Here is a 9,707-nt window from a genome sequence, read left to right on the forward strand (position 1 = left end):
CGACGCTGTACCTTTTGCCCGGTGATACTACTCGAATGGCCAATCGAAAAACGAATTTCATCCGGTTCTCGTCGTCGATCCTCCTTGCGGACTACGTATATATGCGTCCTAATAAATAATCGAAATAAATTATTCCTTTAGTTTCGATCTACGACTATCGTAGAACGCAGCGTGCAACTCGAACGGAATCGCGTGAGACAAACAAATATGCGGAACGTTGCGCAACCTTTAATTAAAGTGAGCGCCGTCTAATTAACGTGTAACGTACGTTTTACTCTTACGAGAACACAATGTCAATTAAGAAAATTACAAAACACGCTGTTACTTATTTATCAAACGTATCGATAAAAACGATCGGACACGCTGTTCGAATGGATTTTTCGTATGGATCAGAAAAATAATCGAACATAGTAGCAAAATGATATCGATGTCGCTTCGTAAACTTTCGATAACTGGAGAGTTAAAAATAATTTCGCACGCGTTTAAGATGGAGGAATGTTTTTATAAGAGCGTTAGGTCAACGTACAACAAACGAGGATAATAAAAATAAATCGTAGTTTACGGAATACAAGCTGCAAGGGAAAACAATCGTATCGATAGATTCGAGAGTTCGAGAAAAGTTCGATCGCGAAAAACACTTACACGATGTTGAATGTGTGAAATAAAACGAAATCACCGCTGGAAGGTGGCCAAATGGAGTATGGATTTTTAATTGCCGCGAGGTGAAACGGAACCGCGGCAACGTTACCGGAAAAAAATACGGGATCGAGTGTAATGCGGTGGTCAGAGTTTAACCCTTTCGTTGCTATTGAAAAATTCGATTAAACAAGTGGGCCACAGACATTCAATTAATATATGCTATAAAGACAACACGCGTGTACGTGTTATATCGAGCTGAATTTAATAAATGAATGTACAAAAGCCTTATTATCTTCTATCATTTTTGTAGAACAAAACAGAATCGGGCATGGTTATCCCGTAGATGGCCTGTCTTAACTAAATGACGATAAATTGACGGGGATACGGAAAGAGTCAACGGCAAGGGTTAGCAGGGGAAAGACTGCATAACCGATTGCAGTCAACTTGTAATTTCGAGACACACGAACGTTACGCGTCGACAAACGATAAATAAACCTGACCACCGATCGGAGAACAGTGCTGGCAATCGATAACGACTCGCTCTTTGATTAATTACGGAGACACACGCGATCATCGGTACGAATTAACTATTTCAGCTATTTTCAAATTGAACTCGATTGCGGTACAAATGTCGTTATACGAATTAACAGTTTCCGTAACTTGATAAAATGAACATTTTAATTTGTGCTTTTACGAGTAACGAATTCGCTCAAACAAATAGCTATACAAAGGAAATACACTCAGAACTGGTCGACAATTTTGAAAGCACAATGACGCGAACATTAGACATTAGAAATTGATTTCGTAAATTGTCGTCAACGTTATTACAGAAAGTAGTCTATAACCGCGTAAAATAGAACGGTTTATTCGTGGAAAAATTTGAAGAACGTTCCTAGATTATTATACCTCCCGTCACGGATTCACATCGACACCCAACTAGAATATTTTTAGATGACCACGGTATGTGGCATCGACGATTATACCACCGCTGCGAACAGCTATCCAAAGAAAAGATCTCCTGGACGACGGCGATGGAGAAGAAAAAACGGATTACGGGTTGTCCGAGAGGCAGGCTCGAGAAATCCCGCGGATTTCGAACCCTCTCTTTCTCTCGCTCTCTTTCCGTTTCGCTTACCCTTCTCGGGATGTTGGTTACGGTCCCACGGGAAATCGGTCTAAACGGGCTTGTCCAGAACAGGTTTTCGAGGATCACCACCACGTTCCGAAGAGTAGCCGTTTCGTATGACCGTGACAAATCGTCGTCGCCTCGAGTCTAACGCTTCGAGACTATCAATCACCATGAGAGATATTCAAATGGAAGTGCACTCCATTAAAAATAAATCCTCCGTGCGCGTATGAAAACGATCAAAATCATTGACTGTTTCGGCACGTTGCAATGCGTGCAGTAACTTTTTGTGTATACTAGGCGAATTAAAAAAAGGAAAAAGGAAATCGTCTACGATAAAAGTGGGCATTAGGGGAAGTTTTTAATACGATACGTTAAATAAACTTAGCTGTTTGAACATTTTACACGTTGAAATTGTAAAGATTACAATAATCGCGAATACGTAATTTGTTACGCTTTTCCTCCATTTTATTTCAAAATTTCTTTATGCCTTTAATAAACGCCGTGGACCACCGGTGACCCACATGGCACAAAACTTGTTAAGCTGGCGCCACAATACGACGAAAACCAAACGGTCTGCTCAAGCACCTCAAATAACACCGGTCGTGTTTGTTTGGATTACGTTACACACTGGTGTAAGACAGTGGCCTGATACGTCTCTGGTTTGTGGTAAAAAAATTTGCGTAAAAAATAGATTTTCCGTATCCTCGTTATACTTCCGTGTGCTCTATACGTACAGTCCAGTCTCGAGTTGCGGGCATACAAGAAAGTGTTATTATACCTTCGAATCCAGATTGTTTAATAAAGATCGAACTAATCGGAAGGTATAAACGTTGAATCGCTCGTTGAACGCGATAAAAATCAAGCGTAACGTTTGTAATGTCAGTCGCAAGCTGCAACAACGTTCATTGGAAGCGAATGAGAGAAACAAGAGAGTAAAAAGAAAAAAATGTCGAACAGGGAGAAATCTGACTCGGTACGGCCCTGATCCGAAGTTATCCGAGCTCCACGAGAGAGCCGATTATATTAAATGGCTGGTAAAACGGTCTGCTTAACATAGCGTTTATCTGCTCCTCTTGGTTTTAGTACTTTTTCACTGCCTCGTCAGCCATTGCCCATAAACTCTGCTACAAGCCTTTGCCTCTCTTTCTCTCTTCATCCCCTGTCGCTTGCCCTCTCGCTACCCTCTATACATTTTTCACCGTACCTTCGCGTCTGACCTATGCCAGTATACACACGGCACACACGCGCGTAAACGCGAGTGTATACTTAGAGAGGTTCATAAAGAATACAGAACCATTAAAACGATTCATCCGCTCGAGTGAGCCCATCATACTTTGACGCCTTTTTTGTTTACGCGTGCATCTTCTTTTTCACGCTCTTCACTTCGCTACACGCTTTCTCGATCTCCTTTGCCTTACGATCTTCCTAATCATCGTTATACGCGAGTAGATACAACGTGTCACCGTCTAATGGCTCGTCCGTTATTATTTTCTTTTAGCAGTTTTTCGACTACGCGCAACAAAGATTTCAAGTTTCGAATAATAAATTACGATGACCCTTAGAACTGGACATACATACACGGCGTGCATAACGGAATGGTTATGTCCGTTATTTCCTGCACACATGTTCCGACGAAGAAAATTACTGTAAAACTGCGAACAACCGATACGTAGTCAACAATTACCAGAACCTTGAATCTCCAATTATGCTGTAACGATATAGCTAACACACGTGCGTTGCCTAGCTCATTATCAACGTACGTATACTTCGAGCACGAGTCAACTAACATAGAAAATGAATTTTAAAAAAACTTATACGCGTTTAAATGGATCTAGAAGAAATTCATTCCTACCTTTCTCGGTGCATAAATATGAAAAAGAAACATCGTTTTCGACGACTAAAGGCTACCTTTCGTCGCCCCCTCGAATTTTATCGAAGAAACGTATACAACGGACGATGTACGTGAAACGTCGTCGGCGTCGAACCTTCGACCAGCACAATACCACCCTCCTTGCGGAAAAGAAGGAAACTGGCGAACCGATGGAGTTTGCAAGAGCGGTAGAGAGACGAGAAAGAAAAATGTGTGAAGAAACTAGATATACAGGGTGTTCGCGATCAACTGGAATTCCAAAATTTCGCCATTCGAAACTTTCAAATTATTTATAGCAAACTACCGGACTTGGTAAGAATAAAGTTCCTGCACGATCTTTCATACAATTTTTCCCGCTCCTCGGTCGAGTGTTACTCACACAGCAGAGTAGTACGATGGGTGAAAAAATATCGTGATCGTATCGCGTTAATGCGAACACCCAGTATACTTTAGGAGGGAACGACGCGAAAGAGGGTGGCTTAGCACGAGGGGCGTGGTGCCCCACCACCCCCATCAAACGAGCAGGCAGAGAAACTACTTTTGGGGTAGCCGACCAACGCACACCACCTTCTCCACCACCCCACCGCCTCGACCCCCTCCTGTTCTGCCGTTTCGAGTCGAGCCAAACCACCCCTAGTACCCCAAAAATAATTGCGCGTTTCGTGGTCTCTTGATCCGCGCGTAAAAGTAATCCAAACATCGCATAAAAATTATGTTTACGAGTTTCGAATGGGTACAGGGGTCGGGTCCAACCCTCTTGCAGGGTGCTAGATGCTGCACCGAAAACGTATCAACAGCCTCTTATTCGCTCGCGTATAGATACGGATCTCTATCTACGAATTTTCTTCGGGATTGTTTAGAAGTCGCGTGTAAGCGTCGCGAGTTACGAGGTGATCGTACTTTTATGGAGTGTTCTCTTATCTCGTTTGCCGTCTATTTAATCGGCCGTCATTTATCGCCAGCTTCGAGAGACGGTGACTTAGCGAAACAAAATCGAATTATGTATGCCACGGGCACAGCTTGGTACGAATGTTGCGAATAACACGGTGAAAGCGTGATTTCTCCAATTTGCAGAAAATAACAATACGTTTTTGAAATCTTATAAACGATACTAACAACGAACAAACGAAACGAAATTTCGAAAATTTAGTTTCTAAATTTAATTAGGATATTCCTTTTTTACAAATTTAGATTCCTTTCAGGCAGTTCACGATTTTGATCGTAAAATACGTAACTTTTAATATACTATCCGATAACGCTGTTGATGAAAAGTGCATTTTGTTTCGAAAAGTTTCTGGTAAAACATTTTCATTCTTTTTCTCGGAATAATTCGTGTTATATTCTCCTATAATTTTTTAGCGTGTAAAGAAATTTTCACGTTATAATTACAAATGTATCTGGAGCGGATACTTTCGCTGTACAATATTTTCGAAATATCTACCAATTCCAGTATTCGGATATCGTTATTATTTATATCCAGTTAAATTTCACAAAATTATCACGATAAAACGTGTACGTGTTACAATCACATTTAGTTGCAGGCAATTACGATCCGCAAGGTGCAGTCACGTGAGAACGGCTTCGTCGCAGCGAGCGAGATTAAATAGGAAGGCAAAAGCCGATTAAAACTCACCTGTTTTCTCCTTGATCTCGCAAAGAACCGAAAACAGAGCTGGCTTCATTCTGTGGCAATTGAGCGTATGTTTCCTGCAAGGGTAAAGAAAATGCGTGTAACGTAGACCGAAAAGAAATTGAGCGAAAAAATGTGTATCGCGATTGGAATACGAAAATAACGTGAACCAGCACACGGTGACGTATTCGAACGAAAGAAGCGAGCACGTTTTGGCAAAGTTACACGATCGTGGACCAATAGTACAAAGATAAACGCGGTCTTATCACGCTCGCGAACGCGTGTATACAATCTACGTTACAGCTTGTCACTATCGCTACACCTACCATACTCGTCACTCAACAGTTTACTAGAAGCTATAAAATCTCGAGAAGCATCGTAAAAATAATGTTTACTTCCTCCGGACGAATTTGTATCGCAGCGTCGTAAGACGTTTCGCGGCGATCAACATAACCTGCTTTTCATTACAGTTTCCAACGATACAACGAACGCGACGTTAGACCATCGAATGAAAATTAAACGTATCATCGAGGAAATAGAACGTTCGCGTACGGGTGAAAAATAATGAGCCAATCGTGAATTCGCGAAAGAGTTGACGCAGAAAATTGCAAAGATAACGATGTATCTTTAGGGTATTAAAAATGGCGGCTGATTGGATGTCGAATGGGACCGTACCTCGCTTGCGCCTCGTCCAAACTTTGATCTGTGATGTTCATAATTTGTTGTAAAATTTCACTGATGTCTTGTTTCCTTGCCTCCACGGCCTGGTCCGGACCTTGCGTCGCAGTTCCATCTACGGGTCCCATGCTACCGTATCCGGCGGTATTTTGGGCCCCCTGGCCCTGGTTCCCTCCCATCAGACCAACACCTGATCCTCCGTGTTGCAGCATCCTGCCAGTTTCATCCATCAACTGTAGACTGCAGCACTAAGAATATTATCCGTCGCCTTTCTCGCCTTCTCTTTTTATTCCCGTCGCAGGAGTGAATTTGTTAACACAACACTCGCGGACGTGTATCGTATACCAGGTGTCGCGCAAAAACACGACTGTACAAACAACCGTCCCGCTCTTTCACTTTCTTCAATTACGATTTCTCTGTATATACCTCGAAGAAAATATGTATGTACGCGTTCCTCTCATGCACGTGCTCTTTCTCTCTCTCTTTTGTACACGCGACACTTCATACGAAAGCACCGGGCAGGCATGCACTTGCAAAAATATAATCTCTTGTAAACGATCTACCGAACTCTTCGAGAAAACGAACGTGATCTACGAGGTTGGGATAGATGCTCGTAACGCGCGGCACGATCCGCTTGGAGGTTATGCCGCCGTGGCCTTTGTCTCTTACGTATCGTTTGGCGTTTTAACTCGCTTTCGCTTCTCTTTCTCGGTCTCTCTTTCCGTTTCGCGAGTTCCCTCTTTTTCTCTCTTTCCCTTCGTCGATGCCCTTCGTTATCCTTTTTACTTCTGTTCGCTTCCCTTTCGTTCGTTCGTTCGTTTTCCCTCTCGCGCTCGTGATGTACCTCCGTAGTCCGTAGCTTGGGAACACTCGCGTTGCGTTTAATAAGCGGTTTTCTATTCGATATACACACTACGGGGGATGATGAAAATGGTGCCTTCGGCAGCTTTTAAACTTGACGGATTGTCGGATTTTACGTATACGCGGTTGTATCGACGGTCGGCGTCGCGCCCGGTCCGCACTCTCCTTTCACTGGTCCTTTTCCTCGGCTCGGTAAGAATACTCGTACAAGCTGAGGAAAATCGGCGTTCTTCGAGCCATCCGCGCACGGACGTCACACACCAACTCTCCGCCTTACAAGGCAACGCGCGGACCGACCGTTTCTGTCGCTCTTTTCACTCTTCTCGGCCGCGAGCGACTGCTACGCTCCTGATACGTGCGCGTGTTCGTGCGTTCGTGTACGAGTCGAGGCTCCGTGTGCGTGCGTTCGTGTGCCAATCGGCGGCCATAACAGCCGCCTCGACCAATCAGAAAGTTCGATTCATTCCCTTCTTCTTCCGACCAATCAGCTTCTCTCGCTCGCTCTCCCGTGTTATTGTCCGCGTGCGCATCCACTTTATTTACGATGCGATTTCGCCGCTTTTCCTAATCGCGTTCGCTTAACCTGTAAAGTGAACCTCCCAAAATCTCAGCGAATCTTTGTAACAATATTTGGATACCGATTCCTCGATGCACTAACCATAATGATTCGGATCAAAACTGTCGTAAAACCAAACCGATGTCTTTTACTTTCTATATTTCAGCGGGCGCAAACTCCGCCCATTCCTTCGACTTCTTTTTTTTCTCATCACCACTGATATTTAATCGTATACGTTTATGCTGCTAGTAAACACGGTTTATTAAAAAAATACGGTAAAATCAAATATCTGTTTGTAATTTTGTTTTACCGAACGCTGGCCTGGTAAAATGAGGGAACTTCGTACCTGGGAAATGTAAATTACAGTACGACAGTGCGCAAGTCTGTTATGGAAACATGGCTACGCGGTCAGCCATTTTTAGAACGCGGGAAAATATAAATTTTTGTTTAAAGTTTTAAACGATGTTAAAATTCGAACGGCCTAATAATAAAATTAAAATGATTAAATCGTTACAATAAAATATCAGAAATTTAAGCAGATGTCAGACCTTTCCTTTTTAATCTACAGTTACATTATTTTTCCTTCGCATTCAATTGCTATATATAATATTAATGTAATAAATAATTTAAATATCTTATACCGTATATTTGAAAATAATTTTTATTGGTAATGAATAACTGCTAATGTTTCACGCGTTGCATGTAACTTTTGCTAACTTCAAGTCTGTATCATGCTTAATATTACCTAGCCTTTCTTTGTGTGCCATATATTATGTGATTTATACCATTAAAAGTTCAAGTACAGGTTGCGTGTACGATGTTTTTTTCGCTGTATATTTTATAATAAATTCATTCATGACTGAATTTCGATGTACATCGAGAATTAAGACAGTATTTGTATTAAAATTTGCGAAATAACTCATATAACATTGTTTTAATGATATTGCGGCAAATATAACCAATAAGTGTAAACATAATTACAAGTCTTAATTTTTTAAAACTGTCAATTTTTACATAAAAAATACGTCATGGATGAAGTCATGGATTTCGATAAGTATTACGATTTAAAAAAAGATGGATCGTACGTTATACATTTTCCTAATAATAAAGGATTTAGTAAGACGGCACTCTCAGAAATGTTTTCTGCTTATGGTAAAGTTTTGGCTATAGATAATCGTGGTCAACGCCAAGGATTATGTTTTATAAAGTATGAAAACCTTGAGGATGTTAAACGTTGCATCAATGGTTTTAAAGATCATCAATATATCAAGATTTTAGCACATAAACATAAAACAAAAATAGGTAATACAAAAACAAAATCACAGAATTACAGAGGAAATGAATCTAAAGATTATTCAAAGAATCAATACCAAAATAACTCTCAACTTGATATTAATATGCTGAAATCAACAAAGAACACGACTACATCTAATAAAAGTATAAAAGACAATGAAGATTTCTCTGATGCTAGTTTGAGCAGTTCAGTGAAGACAATTGATGGTGATATTTGTTCCATAAATAAACCATCTTTAAAACATCTTCATTTAAAACACTTACGAAGAAGTGTATTAAACAAATCTTCACATTCTCAAGAATTTAGTACAGACCATTCAAAAGAGCTTGAACAATTAGGTGACATAGATGAAATTCCAGCTTTAATTTCTGCAGAACAAAGTCATAGAATTGCTAAGAAAAAGTTTTCTGTATCATCGCCTATGGTTATTGTGGCACAGGAAGTGATTGTAGCCAACATTCATCATAGTTTAAGTATACATTATATACTACATCTTTTTGAAAAATATAACCCAATAGCTGTGTCCTTGATGATGACGATACCAAAATCAGGAATTAGATATTGTCATGTTTACTACAAAACATCAGAGGATGCCTCTGCCACTGTGGAAGAATTTGATAAATGTCTGTTGCGTGGAAAGAATCTCATGGTTTTAACATCGCAGAAATTAATGCAAGAAGTGTCTTTATTATAACTGTTTTATTATAACAGCTATTTTAAGTTTCATTTACTCTAAAGTACATATTTTTTACTAATGTTTTAATTTCTTTTCATTATTTAAAAACTCTCGATATTACGAATTTTTTTATCACGAACGATTATTCCATAAAAATAAAATTATGTATTATCTGTATTTGAAGACTACGATGCAATTGTACCATAAAAATTGTAAAATTCACACTATTTGTACAGTTCCATCCGTTTTTGTATAAGATGTAAAAGGTTTTTTTAAGAAAAATGAAATTGATATTAAAGAAAAGGTTACGAGAAAAAATGTATAAGATTTGTTAAATAATAAATAAGTACCTCTGCTCACGAGTTTGCGCATTG

The 9,707-nt window shown here is 40.2% G+C and overlaps 2 protein-coding genes across 9 annotated transcripts in view; one reads left to right on the plus strand and one right to left on the minus strand.

Annotated features, from left to right (window-relative positions):
* Positions 1–7,737, minus strand: part of exd (PBX homeobox extradenticle) — a 79,848-nt gene extending 72,111 nt beyond the window's left edge. For 5 of the 8 annotated variants that reach the window (XM_012291807.2, XM_012291791.2, XM_076530448.1 and 2 more), the window contains exons 1-2: positions 5,944–7,736; positions 5,272–5,345 (exon numbers count right to left, since the gene is read on the minus strand). In XM_012291807.2, the coding sequence (XP_012147197.1) occupies positions 5,272–5,345; positions 5,944–6,176 (307 nt within the window). In that variant the 5' untranslated portion in view covers positions 6,177–7,736. Of the gene's footprint in view, positions 1–5,271; positions 5,346–5,943 lie in introns of all 8 variants that reach the window. The other 3 variants (XM_012291755.2, XM_012291767.2, XM_003699854.3) reach the window with 3 other exon arrangements.
* Positions 7,738–8,115: 378 nt separating this feature from the next.
* On the plus strand, positions 8,116–9,695 carry LOC105663348 (uncharacterized). Its single transcript, XM_012291639.2, has one exon. It carries the CDS (start codon positions 8,392–8,394, stop codon positions 9,349–9,351), a length of 960 nt encoding a protein of 319 aa, XP_012147029.2. The 5' UTR covers positions 8,116–8,391; the 3' UTR covers positions 9,352–9,695.
* Positions 9,696–9,707: the final 12 nt, after the last annotated feature.

This window comes from Megachile rotundata, chromosome 4 (genome assembly GCF_050947335.1).
Source record: "Megachile rotundata isolate GNS110a chromosome 4, iyMegRotu1, whole genome shotgun sequence".
Lineage (NCBI taxonomy): Eukaryota > Metazoa > Arthropoda > Insecta > Hymenoptera > Megachilidae > Megachile > Megachile rotundata.

What these genes read in the sequence shown, in the direction of transcription:
- LOC105663348 (XM_012291639.2), top strand. Translation starts at nt 8,392, where the DNA reads ATGGATGAAGTCATGGATTTCGATAAGTATTACGATTTAAAAAAAGAT.